The sequence below is a fragment of the Capra hircus genome, chromosome 5, assembly GCF_001704415.2.
Source record: "Capra hircus breed San Clemente chromosome 5, ASM170441v1, whole genome shotgun sequence".
In the NCBI taxonomy this organism is placed as follows: domain Eukaryota; kingdom Metazoa; phylum Chordata; class Mammalia; order Artiodactyla; family Bovidae; genus Capra; species Capra hircus.
This window is the reverse complement of record NC_030812.1, coordinates 80,661,660-80,679,141: the sequence shown is the minus strand read 5'-3', so window position 1 is coordinate 80,679,141 and position 17,482 is coordinate 80,661,660. Positions and strand designations below refer to the sequence as shown.

The 17,482-nt window shown below is 37.1% G+C and overlaps 1 protein-coding gene across 1 annotated transcript in view; it reads left to right on the top strand.

Annotated features, from left to right (window-relative positions):
• The window catches only part of MRPS35 (mitochondrial ribosomal protein S35), a 47,134-nt gene that overhangs the window by 24,884 nt on the left and 4,768 nt on the right, over positions 1 to 17,482 (top strand). Inside the window, exons 6-7 of the mRNA XM_005680715.3 lie at positions 2,956 to 3,065; positions 4,777 to 4,846. Coding sequence (XP_005680772.2) covers positions 2,956 to 3,065; positions 4,777 to 4,846 — 180 coding nt within the window. The remainder of the gene's footprint in view (positions 1 to 2,955; positions 3,066 to 4,776; positions 4,847 to 17,482) is intronic.

Below are 17,482 nucleotides of genomic sequence, written 5' to 3'. Positions count from 1 at the left end.
AACTAGTTTCAGTGCATCTGCTGATAGTTGAGGCTCAGAGGTAGTGTCCAGACTGGTATTGTGGTCTAAGGGTAGAAGCAGGTGAAACAGTGAGACTAAAATGTATAGACCAGCATGATTTAATGTAATATTGTGAAGATAATCAACTATTGTAAAATATTATTTAGAGATACTCAGATTTTTAAATTCAGGGAAGGAAGAGTTGGTATCATGTTTTGTGATAAGTCATAGAAGTAGTTCAGAATTTAAAGTAACATATTTGTGTAGGATTTTACTTTAAAAGTGCTTTCTTCTATTTAATCTCACTTACTCCTGACAAAACTTCTGTAAATTCTTTCTGTTTTATAAATGAGGAAACAGACAGGAAGATCACCTGATTTGTTTAAAGTCACTTATCTGTTAAGAGATAAGAGAAGGAGAAGGCAATGGCACCCCACTCCAGTACTCTTGCCTGGAAAATCCCATGGACAGAGGAGCCTGGTAGGCTGCAGTCCATGGGGTCGCTGAGAGTCGGACACGACTGAGCGACTTCACTTTCACTTTTCACTTTCATGCATTGGAGAAGGAAATGGCAACCCACTCCAGTGTTCTTGCCTGGAGAATCCCAGGGATGGGGAGCCTGGTGGGCTGCCATCTATGGGGTCGCACACAGTCGAACACGACTGAAGCGACTTAGCAGTAGCAGCATCTGTTAAGTAGAAATCTAGCCATGAAGTCCAGTTCTTGGCTTATGTGTTAATGCCATTGTTCTTTAACTAATTGCATATTCTTATAAATAGAGAAACTATTTCACACATTTAGACCTCTTTCAATTTATGTCATTCTAAGTGGACATTTGAAGATATACACCCTACTGCAACCACCTCTGATTTGGAAGGTCACCATTGTTTGGAGCATAATGTTAATAGTTTAATACTGACCCTTTAAGATATAGTAACTTGTAAAAAAAAGGTCTAAGGATTCTTTTGAATTTTGGAAAAAGAATGACAAATAAATGTCAGTCAACTTCAAAGTAAGAGTTTTAGTCCAGGTTAAAGACTACAATTTTGCAGTGCCTTTGAGTGCTAGTAGGTGGCGGGAGTGTACCACATAGCTGCTTCTGCAGTATTTATGAGTTTCTGGCATAAGACCCTATATAACTTTTGACCATTAAAATGTTCATGTGAACATGAGTTTTAAAGCAGTTGTCACAGTAATGATCAGCATTGCTGCCAATTTTTGTTTTTGACTTTCTCACATAAGAAGCTAGAAACACAAATTGTTTTAATGGTAAATTCTAAAAATTATTGTTAAATATCTTGAGTTTTATTGAACAAGTTTTAAAAGGGAAAAATCACTACGTTCTCAATACCTGAATGTAAAATCTGTTTCTTTCTCTGTACTGTATCTGTATGGATGCATATATTTTCATAATAATAATCACAATGTAGGTATATTTTTGGTTTTCTTATAGGTAATTCTCAATAATGCTAGCGATCAGAGTCATCATAAAACTAATATTTTATCCCTCAGACTAGTAACCTGATTGTTGGCATAAATTCTTTTCAGAAGACTAGTAATTTCGCATTGCCTACACCATATGATCATCCTCTGGAATTAATATTTAATTGTCATTGTTCTTACTAACGGTTTTGCATTCATATTTATTTATTTCCTATTTTCTCTAATCCAAATAAAAAAAATTCACTGTGCTTAAAAAAGAAACAGCATATCCTCCCTTTTTAAAATGTATGATTTTGTTTAGCTAATACATGTTGCGTGCTTTTTAGGTGCGAGGTCACTGCCAGGAACAAGATGGACATTGTTCTTACTCTCAGGAGTTTGTGACCTAGTGGGAAAAATGGGAAAATAAATAAGCTCTTATGCTACAGTTGTCTTGAGAGAAATGCTGGGTTATTGAAGCTAGAAAGAAGAAATATGTGGGATTTCAAAATCTTATTTAGCCTTTTACTCCATATAGTTTTAATTCTTGCATATGCTCAATGCTCTCCATGGAAAGATAATCTTTAGTTTACCTCACTTGACTGTATTCTAGCCTGTAACCCGTTTTCCTGGATCCAGCCTGTTTATCACTGGATAATACCTTTCAGCCAAGGCCATAATTCTGTGCAAATTAAAAAGTACGCTCATTTAGCCCAGCATTTCCCAAAATATGTTTTAAGAAAGACTAAGTTCATGAATTACCCTTGAAAAGTGGAATCACAAGTTGAATAAATTTGAAAATTATTACATCACCGTCCTGCATTTTGAAATTTCAGAATGCTCTTTAACATTTTTCTTTGTCTAAGAAATCCTGCCATGAAGAACCCAGTTTAATTCAGCATTTCCTAAATAGATTCAGTAGAGAGAGCCGTTTTAATGAAGTAAATTCTTTTAAAATTCTTTTTAGTAGCTTGTGGGACTAGCATTTTGAGAGATGTTGAACCAAATCATTTCAAATGTTTTGACCCCTCATGGTGCTTTATTCTGGCTTCCTTGAGATATCTGCAGCTCTTAAAATAAATGCCCCTAAACTGTTGCAGTGATATGGGTCTCACACTTGCATGGTAGGAGTCCTTAAAGCCTGTATGTTTCATCCATGTATTTTTATTTTTTTATTAAAAAATTTTTTTTCATCTATTTATTTTTAAAAACAGCTTTACTAACACTTATTGAGTTGAATTCTACTAGTTACTGCTACTCATAAGCACTGTGATTTCATCCAAGAGACATGTCATTGATTCTTTTAGGAAAGGTACTTATGCCCAGAACGTTCAAAGAACTCCCAGTTTGCTCCCTTTTTTTTCCCCCCTGTGAATAAGATCAGGCTTCATGATACTTGTGAATTGATAATTCTGTATACAAAGGAGTTTGAAAAGGTTTCTTTTTTAATGTTAGTATAGATAATATTGCCACTGTTTTTTTTTTCATTTAAAGCATATAATTTTTTTCAAAATTTTTTCATGTATTTTTAAGGTTAAACTTTCCAGTTTGAATTTGGATGATCATGCAAAGAAGAAACTCATTAAACTAGTGGGAGATCGATACTGCAAGAGCACAGATGTGCTTACCATCAAGACAGACAGGTAAAGAATAGTTCAATGTATCATCACATGTGTTGCTTTGTTGTTCTCCAGTCCCCTGGCAGGCCTGATATTAACCTATTAGGTCAGAGGAGTTGTCTCATTCATATTTTAATATCCTCACACTAGCCTCCTATTGATGTGGTCTTTGTGTTCAAGGAGAGGCTTGTGTAGCTGAGTTAAATTATTGTTATTTTTAATATATTTGTGCATGTAAAACTCAGGGAAGATGTTAGAAGGAAACGAAGTATAATTTGCCAGTGATTAATGCTTTAACAGCTTTCTGCAAAATCAAAGTATGGAAATCTTACATTTCAAAATCAAGATTATTAAATGTGGAAATTTAATGTATCAGGGCACTTTTGTAAATAAGCACAATTTCATTGCTAGCCTCAACGTTTGTAAAAGCGGTATTAAATTTATTGTATATGAATTTATAAATTAGATCATTTAAGGTAAAGCAAGGCTGTTGGTATGTTTTTGCTAAATGATTATTTTGTTTCTAGAATTATACTTTGGTTGTTTCTAAATTATGTCAAAATATAAAGAAAAGCAAATGGCAGATATCCTCTCTGCCGCCTTATCCTAGTTTCAAAGCATTGGGAGGTGTCAGTATTAATTAGGTTTTTTTAAAATTTGTTTTTAATTGAATGATAACTGTTTTACAATATTGTGTTGATTTCTGCCATATATCAGCATGAATCAGCCATATCAGTTAGGTTTTATGTCTTGCTTCTTAGTGGTATAGAGAAGTAGCCTAACATTCAGGCTACTGAATGAGGGGTGGAAAAAGCTCAGGGAGAAATAGATTTGAAATATTAATACATTAATAATATGTTCTTGCTAGCTTCAGAGAACATAAAATAGCACTGTGTTTTTAGTCTTTGCAATTGTTAAAAATACCTTTAAAATGTTACTGTTAAATAAATTTATATTTTAAAAAAGTGTTACTGTTAGAAATTTTTTTAAGTTTCTGATAATGTTGCTTTTTTTCCCCTAAGTTTACAGGGATCAGAGTATACATATGTTTTACTGTAACAACTGTATAGAAAACTATTAAACCAAATACAGAATAAACAGAGTACAATTGAAGTCAACTGTCATGTGATAGTTTTATTTTATATTGAAAGAAATTAGAAGTAATTACTTCCGTTTCTCTATTACTTTTGTAACCTAAAAGCTAATGCCAGCTCCTATTCATGTAGACGTTTATCTAATATTGGGCCATTAGTTCCATTTTAAATATGACAGCATAAAAATACAGCATTGTGTTGTGTAGCTCATTTTTAAAAGAGTCAGCTCTGGGGAGATCAGGGTGAACTTCTAGATTACCATCTGTCTCTCTATATTCTTTAAAGAAACATAGCAGATATGTTCCTGTCATCGCAGACTCGTAGCCCTGAGATCATGAAAGGCACTTGGGTTTGACACAGTCATATTAAAAATAGTGTAAAGCTATTATCATATGTAAATAACTTTGTTAGTAGTGAAAGCGAAGAGATCCTCTAAATAAAAACAAAAATAGCATCAGTTTTCAATGTCCTCAAGTCATAAAGTGCATAGATAATTCTTATTCCAAGGACAGAATTTTCTTAAGGCAGATAGGGAATTCCTGAATATAAGTTATCCTTTGTATTTAGTATTTGTGTACTTTGCAAATTATTCTGTATACTGAAAGTTTACCATTTTGACTTCTTCCCTCTGTCTTTTAAAGGTGCCCTTTAAAGAGGCAGAATTATGATTATGCAATGTATCTACTAACAGTTTTATACCATGAGTCTTGGGTAAGTGACTGCAGAATGAATGTTTAATAATTTTGTCATTGTAGTTTGAGAGATGTTAGCCTTTCAAAACAGTCTGTGTATCCAGCATTCAGTTGAGAGTTTAATGAACTGCTGTTTAAGGTAAGGACATGTAAAATGTTTTAAGGTAACTTCTACTGATATTGAAAGTGAGGATCTTGAAATATATTATGCAGTCCATCTCAGGACCTTCAGAAATCAGATGACTAAAATGCCTTAAATTCAGGTTCTGGCTTAGGCTAAAAAAAATGCAAAAATTTTTATTTGTTTTTTTATTTGTTTGACTTTGGGTGAAAGTTGTCAAAGTAATGGAAGGGAGATCACATCTATATTACTTGAAACTACATAATTCATCCTGTTATTCAAGTAAACTACAAAACAAAACTCTAAAACTTTATAGAAAGTATGTTAAATGTTTATTAAAATTTTAGTTAACATGTAGTCGTTCATGTGAACTTTTCACTTGTATACATTAGGGGCAGTTAGGGCAATTATTGAAACAGTATAAAAACAGTCTGGTATCTGATTTTACTGAGTTGTATACACATAAGGAAATTATACACATAAGGAAGATTTTGCTATGTGTGAGCATCAACTCATTTAAAATTGGTAACTAATATATTTAGGTAACTCACAGTTTTATATGTTTTTAAGTTAAAATAATTTTAGATATATACATAAATTTAATTTTTTGAAGCTTGCCCAACATAGACATGGGACTTATTGCATTTCATGTTAGGAACACATGAAAGAATGGAAGTTAGGTGGAGAAAGTCACTCTCTGTAAATGTTCAAAGGACTTCATACGAAAAAAGAGATCTGCTTTTCATGACTTTTAAGGATACAACAAAGTAGAAACAATAATGATTTATTTACTGAGTGAAAGCTCTGTACAGGATTCATCTGAAGGTGGAGTGGGCTGCTTTAATAGGTAGAAAATGTTTCATCCATTGGTTGCTTCTTGCGTGTGTGGGGGTGTGTGTGTGTGTCACTCAGTCGTGTCAAACTCTGCAGACTGAAGCCCACCAGGCTCTGTCTGTGGGATTTTTCAGTCAAGAATACTGGAGTAGGTTGCTGTTCCCTTCTCCAGGAGTGGTTGCTCAGTGGGGATATAGTAAAAGGAACATACTCTTCAGATGTTAGTTGCATTAGATGGTCTTTGGAGTCTCCTTTCATCTCTGTGTAATTCCGTGAACACATACAGCTACTCTTATTGCAGATTTCACTGATGTTAATCATAAAACAGCACAAGAGGGTGAGTGAAAAATAATAAAATAAAACTTTGTTGCAAGTTTAGTAAAAGGACAAAAAGTAGCTGGTAGCTCTTTGCTTTTGAGCTGTTCTAATTACAGTTCATCTTGTTTTCTAGTTCCTGGCTTCAGGAACATTATAATAGCAGTTAATCTGTTTCCTGTCAACTGATTTTATAAATACCTTTGGCTTGAGGTAATTAAGTTCCCTTTGAACCAACAACATGGCTGAATTAGCTTCAGCTCTATGGCTACCACTTAAAGAGTTAATACCAAACAATAAAAGCTGACCAGTTTTGAGTCTCTTATTTTGCCAGCAGTCTGTAAAATGAATTTGCCCCAAAGGAAATGACAGGCGTAAATAAATTCAGTTAAAGTTGACTTACTGGATTCTTTCTGTGGTTCCATGACATAAAATCCAAACAAATTTGTATTCTGGATTCACGCAAGGAGCTTTTGATCTTAATGCTAATTACTTTGATGGCAGAATAACTACCCACACACAACTGTCCTAAACAGATATAATTAAATAAATCCTATATTAAACTTGGCTCTTGATCCTTTCTAAACAAGTAACATCAGTGAAGAAGCTTTAAGAGAATGCAGATGAGCCGTGAAATTTTGCAGAGCTGGTGGAACAGAATTTTTATTGAATTGAAACTTTTTTTTTCCTTCACCAGCATGGAATTCATACTTGAAATTGATGTTACCACCTGGTATTTAATCAAATCAAATATTTAGAGAGCCCCTTTTAATCCATTCGTTTATTTTTAAGGCTGGTTTCAGAGCATTTAATACCTAAAAGCTAAGCTCCATGGAGGTTACCTGTAAGTAGCATTGAGACAAAGTAGTTGATACTTTTATGTAACATGGTACTGAAACTTCTCCAAAAAGGTATTTGTCTAGACTTCAGTAAAAGGAAGTTACTGTTGTGTGCTATTCAAAACAGTTAACTGTATAGAAGTATCAAAGTGAAACTTGTTGATCTAAAACAATAAAATAGGTTTATTCAGAAACAGCGCAGAAGTACAGTTTGGAAAATGTAATCTATGGTGAACCATAGATAAGTCCAAGGGGCTTCCCAGGTGGTGCTAGTGATAAAGAACCCGCCTACCAGAGCAGGAGACTTAAAAGACACGGATTCAATCTATGGGTTGGGAAAATCCTCTGGAGAAGGAAATGGCAACCCATCCCAGTAATCTTGCCTGGAGAATTCCATGGACAGAAGAGCCTGGTGGTCCATAGGGTCACAGAGTTGGACATGACTGAAGTGACTTCACACACACACACACACACACACACACACACACGTAAATCCAAAGACAAAGGGAGCATGCTTTTATAGGAAAAGGAGCGAGTTGAGAGGGTCTGTTCTAAATGAAAGTCCTAGGGAGGAAAGTAGGAGTTTAGGATGGTGGTGACTTCATTTATGGAGCTGAGAGGTTTCTTATTGCCTGGGCTCTTGCTGAGCAAGGAGAAATTCCTCCTTTGGAACTGTAAATTAGATGCACTTTCTGTTTGGGAAGGCAGAGTGCTGCTTCCAGTGCGGCATGTCAGTGAAGGTCACTGCATGCAAATAATGGAGTGTGAGAATATGTGAGAACTCCCTCTACAAGCCATTCCCGACTCTAGTTTTAATTGAGGTTTTCTGTATTAATTTTTGTATTCAAAAAGTATAGACTTCAGGCACAGAGTCTTAGTAATGCTGCAAAGAATGATTACTGCATGCTAAGAAGATGATGAGAAACAGAAATACATTAAATCATTTATCCTTAAGCAGTTCAAAGAAGGAAAGAGACTTGTAGAAATTTGGGTTAATATTTCAATATTACACATTGTTAGCATAGAAGTGAATCAAGTTTTAATCTTTGGAACCATTCAAATTTGAATTTGAATCTCGTTTCTTGTTACCTGACTCAGTGGGTAAAGAATCCATCTGTGATGCAGGAGACTTGAGTTCAGTTCTTGAGTTGGGAAGATCCCCTGGAGGAGGGCAAGGCAACCCACTCCAGTAGTCTTGCCAGGAGAATCCCATGGACAAGAGGAGCCTGGCAGGTTACCGTTCATGGAGTTAAAAAGAGTCAGACACAGCTGAAGCAACTGAGCACACACTCATGAACCTGTTACCTGTGTAGCCTTGGCCAGCCATTTAGTGTCTGAGGCTCAGATTTCTTTGAGGGGCTTTTGGATGGATCAGGGAGAATTTACGTGAAATGTCTGGTGAATAGTGGGTGCTCATTAAGTGGTGGCTATTAATATTGCTGTTAACTACTAAAATGAAGGACGAAGTATCTTAGAATTTCAAATTCATTCATTCCCAGTTTCTGTGTATAGCTCAGATTTAACTTGGCAAAGACTTTATACAGATGAAGTCAGAGCTATGTCCTATTGTATTCGAATTTTTAGAACTTGTATCTGACTCAGGTTCTGACACAACTGATAATAACAAAAGCCCTTCCTAAATGTTAACTTTGTTGCATGTTCTTTAAACCTTCCACAAGTGATTTGGTTAAGAGATGATTGAATGAAGCATTTTACAACGTGACTTGCACAAAAGATAGACTAAAATACAGACAGAGGGGGAAAGAAAGTAAACACTTGCTTCAGAGATTGTAGAGATCTAAAACTAGATTGAAGGGGTTCTTGAATGATTTTGATACTTACTTACTCAACGTTGCCTTTTAAAGTTTGAATTTTGGACTGTCTTATTTGGACTGCATGATAGTCTTGTTGCCAGTCAGAAATGTATCTAGGTTTGTAACAAAGTGGTTCTGAAAAGTCACATAACAAAATGGATAAAAGGGATAATTTTACAAAGAGTTTATTTTTAAAGGGGACTTTATTGTAAGTATTTCTGGTAAAAGGGCTTCCCTGGTGGCTCAGAGGTTAAAGCATCTGCCTGCAGTGTGGGAGACCCTGGTTCGATCCCTGGGTCGGGAAGATCCCCTGGAGAAGGAAATGGCAACCCACTCCAGTATTCTTGACTGGAGAATCCCATGGAGGAAGGAGCCTGGTGGGCTACAGTCCACAGGGTTGCAAAGAGTCAGACACGGCTGAGCTACTTCACTTTCACTTTCACTTTCTGGTAAAAATAATAATGGATCCTTTTGCAGAGCAATAATTGCCATTTAATCTGGTGGTTGATGGACTCATTGTGATCTTTCATGTGTTTTCACGTACATATACATCTCCAGGTTATATTAGAGAGAATGCTTGAACAATATCTGTTTGCTTTTCTTAGCATTCTTCAGTGATTTTGTTCTTGTTTAAAAGTGGTGGGTATCCATCAGATGATCAAAATGAATGAGCCTCTGCTTTTAAGTAGCTTTATTTCTGGAAGGATTTGGTGGTTAGTATAGTCTGTTTCACCAGGTAAGGGAGGTTGACACATAACGCTATGAGAGGTGCAGACAAAGATTAACTCACCCTTGAAGCTTCACAGAAGTGGTGACTGGTTTTGGAAGATGAGTAGGAGTGTGCTGTGAAGAAGTGGGTGAAGGACTCTCTAGGTCTGGTGGGTTTAGAGAGCAGGCAGAAGTTTGGTGTGGCCAGGGTGTATGACCAACAGGCAGAGGTAGGAGATGAGACTAGAAAATCATCCTGAGCCAGGCTCTGAGCAGGCCATAGGGCTTATTTAATGAGTGTAGATTTGCATCCAGAGGGGAGTAGTGACTGATGTAGTAGCATTGGTGGGGATAGGGGCGGAGGGGATCCTTCCCAGGTAACTCAGTGGTAAAGAATCCACTTGCCAAGCAGGAGATGTAGCTTTGATCCCTGGGTCAAGAAGATCCCCTGGAGGAGGGCATGGCAACCGACTCCAGGATTCTTGCATGGAGAATTCCATGGACAGAGGAACCTGGTGGGCTACAGTCCATGGGGTCAGAAAGAGTCGGACACAGCTGAGTGTGAGCATGCACCGTAGCGTTTTACTTGATGTTTGAAAAGGCACCTCTTTCACTGTTGTGGTGTTTATGAAAGAGTAAACCATTTTCACGGCAAATATCAAGTGTGCTTTCAATAAAATGAACTGTTTATTAATTGATGGGCACATGTTTACTAGTTGCCTGTATGCTTGGTGGTGTTGGCTATGGAGATTGATACCTAAGGAGAAAACTCTATCCTTTGAGGAGTACTAGTGGAAGCAAGTTGGTTTAGGAATAAATACTATAATATTTAACAATAAATATTATAAAAGTGTTATAAAGGTTATATAATTTACTGTTCAGTTTTTTATTTTTCTCTACTTGTTTATTGTATATCCTTCAGGGCTTTGATAGGCTCTCAAGCAATATGTCAGCTTCCACCACCATACATAGTTAATAGACATTTTTTTCTTTTGATGAGAAACTTTTAAGATCTACTCTCCTAGCAACTTTCAAGTCTTAACTGTGGTCACCAGCAGGCTGTACATTATATTCCTGTGACGTATTTATTTTATAACCAGAAGTTTGTACTTTCGATCACCTTCGATCATTTTGCCCACCCCGAGCCTCTGGCAACCAGCAGTTATTCTCTGCTTCTGTGAGGTTTTTTGTTGTTGTTTTTCTTTTAGATTCCCACACATAAGTGAGATCTTACAGTGTTTGTCTTTCTCTGACTTATTTCACTTAGCATAATGCCCACAGGGTTCATCCATGTTGTCGAAAATGGCAGAATTCCCTTCCTTTTTATGGCTAAATGATAGTCCCTCGCATATCTACACACTACTTACGGCTCAGATAGTAAAGAATCTGCCTGTAATGTGGGAGACCCAAGTTCGATTCAAGAAGAAGGGAATGGCAACCCACTCCAGTGTTCTTGCCTGGAGAATCCCACAGACATCTCTGTCCATGGGATTGCAAAGAGTTGGACATGACTGAGCGACTGTGACTAACTGACTATGCTTTATCCTTTCATCCATTCATAGACACTTAGGTTGTTTCCATGCCTTGGCTATCATAAATAATCCTGCAGTGAACAGGTGCAGATACCTTTTCGAGTTCAAGTTTTCATTTCCTTCAGCTAAATACCCAGAAGTGGAACTGTTAGATCATATGATAGTTCTGTTTTTAGTTTTTTGAGGAATCTTCATACTGTTTTACATAGTGGCCACACCAGTTTACATTCTCACCTACACTCGTTAATGTCTCTTTGGTAATAGCCATTCTAATAGGTTTGTGAGGTGGTACCATTGATTAGTGATGTTAAGCACCTTTGGCCATCTGTATGTCTGCCTTGGAAAAATGTCTGTTCAGATCCTCTGCCTATTTTTTAATCAGATTGTTTCTTTTATTGCTGTTGGGTTGCATGAGTTCTTTATATATTTTGGAAATTAATTCTTTTCAGATATATTTGTGCCTCTTATTTGTCTGACTACATTGCATAGACAGCAAGTTACACTGTCTTACTATCTTCAGTACAAAAGTTGCCTTAGCCCATGTTCCATGGATTGACAGCTATTGAAACATTGTGTATTCTTTTGGATATCCAAAAACAGACATTTGAAGTGGGTTTTCATCTTAAAAAAGTAAAGTGACAGAGTTACAAATTCATTTTTTAGTAATGTAAAATGTAGCATACTTGTTAGATGTTAGCAATAATTTTTTACTGGTATAGCTTTTTAATGATTTATTAATAATCAACAATCAGTAATTATGCCCAAAGTTTAAGAAATGTCTTTGCAGCAGTTTGAGGTACTTAATTTTCATGGATGTATGATTTGGGCTATATGTTGATCAGGTTTGTTTTTCATTTGACTATGTGTTTTTTTTCCAAATATTTAAAGGAAACATGTTCTAATTCTATATTATTTTAGAAGTTATCTACAAAATTTATCTATTACAATCTCTTCATTATATAACCTTTATAACTTCTTCATTCCCCTGAGAAAAATTAAGACTTAGAGGAGAGATCAAGTATTTTGCCCGAGGCCACAGAGTTTGTGAACCCAAGAAACTCAGACTTGAACTGCAGTTTCAGAGTTTCACATTCTTTTCATGGTATCATATTACTTAGTTTTATTCAGCTTCCATGGTAATATATTAGGAAACAAAAGAGATGAAATCAAACCTGAACTTTAGCTGCTAGTTCTTAAAACTTATCTTTTAATTGAAAATTTATCTGTCTCCATAACTGATTTTCAGCTGGGGCTTTCATCACACTCACCTGTCAAGCTTTTCTAAGTTACAGATACTTGTATCTTGCAGAGTCAAAATCTCCAGAGGAGAGACCCAGATGTATTTTATTCTAAAGGCTCTGTTACTGAGCTCTTGATTGTGAATAATTTCCCCAGTCTGAATTTTGTTAGTAAAGAAGCTGATTAGAAGGTTTAATATATCTCTTCCAAGACAGTTTTCGGGGACTTCCAGGTGATCTAGTGGTTAAGACTTTGCTTCCAATGCAGGAGGTATGGTTCAATCCCTGGTCAGGAAGCTTGTGCCCAAAAAACCAAAACAAGGAATAGAAGCAAAATTGTAACAAACTCAATAGAGAGTTTTAAAGTGGTCCACATTAAAAAAAAAATCTTTAAACAAGAAAAAAAGACAGTTTTTGTACATGTATCTAGTGTTAGCCCTGAGGGTGTGATATGGGCATTAGAATGAAAGGAGCAAGAAAAAGGAAGGATTTGTGTATCATACATACATAGATTTTTCTTTTTTCACTTAATGTGGTAGGCAGTAGGCAGCTGTTCTTGAGTAGGATGATGATATGTCTCATATCTTTGCCTTCAGGCAGACTTCATTTTATATCTGATGCCCAGAAGCCTATTATATACTTAAAGGCCATTAAGAAAAATTTCCATCCAGTGGCTGAAGTCATGAAACTTGAAAGTTATACTTTTTTCTTTAAAGTTATACTTTTTTCTTCCCTCCCTATCTCCCCTGATAAATCACCAGATCTTTTCAGTTCTAGCTTTTAAACATCTGTTAAAACTATTTTCTCTTCTTTATTCTTACTGCTATTATCCTGTATGGGTCTTTGTCATTTTTTATCAGAATAACTATAATAGCCTTATTGATTTTCCTGTCTTATCCATCTTCCATATTGCTATTAAGTAATTGTTCTAAAAAACAAATCTGTTATATCCCTTTATAAAATCCTTCAGTGGTTTCCCATTATGTGGGATAAAATCTAAACTCCTTAGTACGTCTGTTTACAGCAGTTTACCACTTCATTTCATTAAGAGCCTCTTGATGAAAGTGAAAGGAGAGTGAAAAAGTTGGCTTAAAGCTCAACATTCAGAAAACTAAGATCATGGCATCTGGTCCCATCATTTCATGGCAAATAGATGGGGAAACATGAGAGACTTTATTTTTTGGGCTCCAAAATCACTGCAGATGGTGACTGAAGCCATGAAATTAAAAGATGCTTGCTCCTTGGAAGAAAAGTTATGACCAACCTAGACAGCATATTAAAAAACAGAGATATTACTTTGCCAACAAAGGTCTATCTAGTCAAAGCTATGGTTTTTCCAATGGTCATGTTTGGATGTGAGAGTTGGACTATAAAGAAAGCTAAGTGCCAAAGAAGTGATGCTTTTGAACTGTGGTGCTGAAGAAAACTCTTGAGAGTCCCTTGGACAGCAAGGAGATCCAGCCAGTCCATCCTAAAGGAAATCAGTCCTGAATATGCATTGGAAGGACTGATGCTGAAGCTGAAACTCCGATACTCTGACCACCAGATGGTGAAGACCTGACTCATTTGAAAAGACCCTGATGCTGGGAAAGATTGAAGGCAGGAGGAGAAGGGGACAATAGAGGATACGATGGTTGGATGACATCACTGACTCAATGGACATGAGTTTGAGTAAATTCTGGGAGTTGGTGATGGGCAGGGAACCTGGCATGCTGCAATCCATGGGGTCACAAAGAGTCGGACATGACTGAGCTACTGAACTGAACTGAACCACTTCATTGGGCTTCTCTCATGGCTCAAATGGTAAAGAATCTGGCCTGCAATTCAGGAGACCTGGGTTCAATCCCTGGGTGAGGAAGATCCCCTGGAGAAGGGAATGGCAACCCACTCCAGTATTCTTGCCTGAAGAATTCCATGGACATAGGTGCCTAGTAGGCTACAGTCCTTGGGGTTACAAAGAGTCAGACACAGACAAAGCGACTAACCACGCACGCACCCCCTCATTACCAGCTGCTCAGGAAATGTAGGTTATATACCCTATAACTTAATGAACAGAATGTGTTCTTCCATAACTTTGCATGTACTATTCTCTTTGCTTATAATACCTTTTCAAACTGATCAGCCTTGCAACTTCATATGAATCCTCTAATAAACCTCACATGTGACCTCTCTTAGATGTCTCCTAGCTTCCTTTCCCCTGCCTCCTTCCACCAGTTAGCCTTCCTTTCATTGTGTTTATGGTTATTGCCTGTATGCATGTCTGCCAAGCTCGATTAGACTGTGCAGTCACTGAGGACAGGATAGCGTATTTCATTCATCTTTATATTCCCAACATCTAGTACAGTGTCCATCTGGCATATTAGCTTTCAGTACATTTTTAAAAAACTAATCTGATTTGAATTGAATTCTTTGACATAACTCAGTTAAAAGTTTAGGTTTGGTAACCAAAATAGTTGTCAGTAACTTCTTAATCCGTTACAGATATTTAACCTCTTCCTATTTTTCATGATTTTTGAGTAACTTGGATTTTTTTTAATAGTAAAACTGTTTTCCATTCTCTAGCACAATGCCTTACTTGTAATCATGAGAAGTGGAATATTACAGTGATTCATGTCGTAGGCAAAGGGAGTTATAAATAAGATGGTAGAAGGTGACATATTTGTGTGTTCAGTGAAACAGATGCTTCATTGCCTTCTGTTACATTCAAATTCATTGACCATTGCATGAAGTAGCTATTGTGTTTTTCCTTGTATTGAATTCAAGCCTACAATGAGAAGAAACATGATAGATTGAAATTATTCTTTTGTGTTGTTTTTTTTTACCATGTTTCTATGTTCCTTGCAACATGTTCTACCACTGAGAAGCAGTATGATTTGAGACAGATTATTTAATTGCTCTGGGCTTCAATTTCCCATTCTGTAAAACAGATATGAATAGTACTACCTCATAGGGTTGCTGTGAAAGTTAAATGAAGTAATATATGTAAGGTGCTTTCTCATCCCATGCCACTTGCCTCACCTTGGCCTTCATTTAGCTCTGAACGTACTAAGCTCGTTCCTGCCTCCAGCCTTTATAGATACTTCTTCCTCTACTGGGATCACAGCCTTCATCTGACAGCTCCCACTCAGCTCAACATTCCATATATTAGACTGGCAGTTCCAGGAGAGCACGGTGCCTGGGACAGTAGTTGTATAACAAATATGTACTGAGTGAGTGAATAATAGAGCTGACTGTGTGGACAAGAGAACAGGATCATGTGGAATGGAAGGTTGCTTCCTCTAGGAATGTAATCAGAGCAGGTTCTCTTGTGGTAGGCAAGGAAGAAACGAGACCATATATACATATATGTATTGTATACATACCTAAGTCGGATGGTGAAACGGTAAATGTTTAGTACTTGAGGTATTAAAATTGAAGTCTCCAAACTAATCAGACTCTGCCTAAATGATGATCGGTTTGAGCTTACGTTGGTTATTTTTAAGTGCCCTCCCCCAATAATTTGAATATCTGTTGTTTATGCTTTAAAATTAATACATGCCAACTACTCTTCGAAAAAAAAGAAATTCTTTACAATTGCCCACTTCAATCCTGGGTGTAATTTCAGAAGCAATAAAAATTTGGCAGTGAATTACAGCTCAGGGTACAAAATTATATATGAAAGGTAATCATAGCTTTGCTTTTAAAAAATGAATTTAGAAGGACATGCACTGGCTAGCAACAGTATTGATTGATTTTCTTTAAATGTCTGAAGTATCTAGTAATTTGCATGACGGATATTATGTGTGAAAGACCTGTGCTGTGCTTAGTTGCTCAGTCATGTCCCACTCTTTGAGACCCCATGGACTATAGCCCACCAGGCTCCTCAGGCCCTAGGGGTTCTCCAGGCAAGAATACTGGAGTGGGTTGCCATGCCTTCCTCCAGGGAGTCTTCCCAACCCAGGGATCGAATCCGCGTCTCCTGCATTGCATGCGGATTCTTTACCATATGACGTCATCCATCAGAAAGAATTGCCTCTTTTTTTCTCTTAGGCAGAGATGATCACTGGCTTATCATTTTAATCCAATCATAATTGAGCTGGAGTGGGACTGGGTTACAGTTTTTTCAGATTTTGTTCACCTGTGTCTCTTTCTCAAGCATTTTGTTTAGGAACTTGGTGAATCTGCTTCCACATCTCAAAGCCTGCTTAAGAGTCACTTGTGCCTTTGAGAAGTTTTGAGCTTAACTTGATAACCTCTAGCCCTTGCAGCAGAATCTAGCAGATAGATGTCTTGATAGGGAGACTGGTTGTGTGTTTGAAACAGGGCTTTCCTCTACTAGGAGTTTGCCTCCTAACCACTGCAAGAATACAAGAGATTTGCTTTTTAGAAGCTTGATTCAGCCTCCCGAGTTTTCCAGAAGTAGTACCAGAACTAAAACCAGTCATTCTGGGGACTCTTCAATTCCAGTCTGTCACACAAACCCTGGATGACAGCTCAAAAACCTCATTTCTTTTCTCTTTTCCCAAGTAGAGTCCTTCCACATGGGCCAGGTGCCAGTCTCATACAGAACTGGAAAATGGTCTCAGGGCAGAAAATCGGTAGGGGTTTTCAGAAGGATGCTTCCCAGATCCTTGCAACCCGAAATTCACATTCATCTAGTCCTTACTGATTCTGGAACTCTCTGGTATCTTTACTGCCTGGCTTTTTTTCCGGTTGAAGCCAGAGCAGAGGCAGGCTGTGACCTGTTACATCCTATTTGAAAGTGGAAATCATAATGTAAAATTTTTTAAAATTTGGGAGTTTCTTTTCCCCTCAAGGATTTTATATCTGTACTTCTTTAAGTGAAAAATATTCTGAAGTGACAAGCATTATATAAAATATTATTGCTTTTTTATCAGTTACAAAGACTAGAAGATTATTTTGGAATTGCTTTTTTGTTTTTCTTCATTTTCAGGATATTTTATTAAGGAGACATTTTACCAAGGTTCAGTAACAGAAACAAGTAAGGGTGCCGTTCTCAAGGGTGGTGAGAGTAGGGTGCCATCACACCCCGTATATGAAGAGGGGAGGGGGAAATGCTGCGAGCTGTGGGTGGGTGGGCCACCTGACGGGGCTGTGGGGCGTGGTCCCTATAAGGAGAGAGTTGGGAAGACAGCGGTGGCCTCACTCTCCATCATTCTCTAGGTCTCCTGCTGGTCCCTCCCATTAGCCAAACCCAGCCAGGAGCCAGAATTCAAGGGATTCCAGGCAGGGGTCCATTGAGGTTACTTTTTTT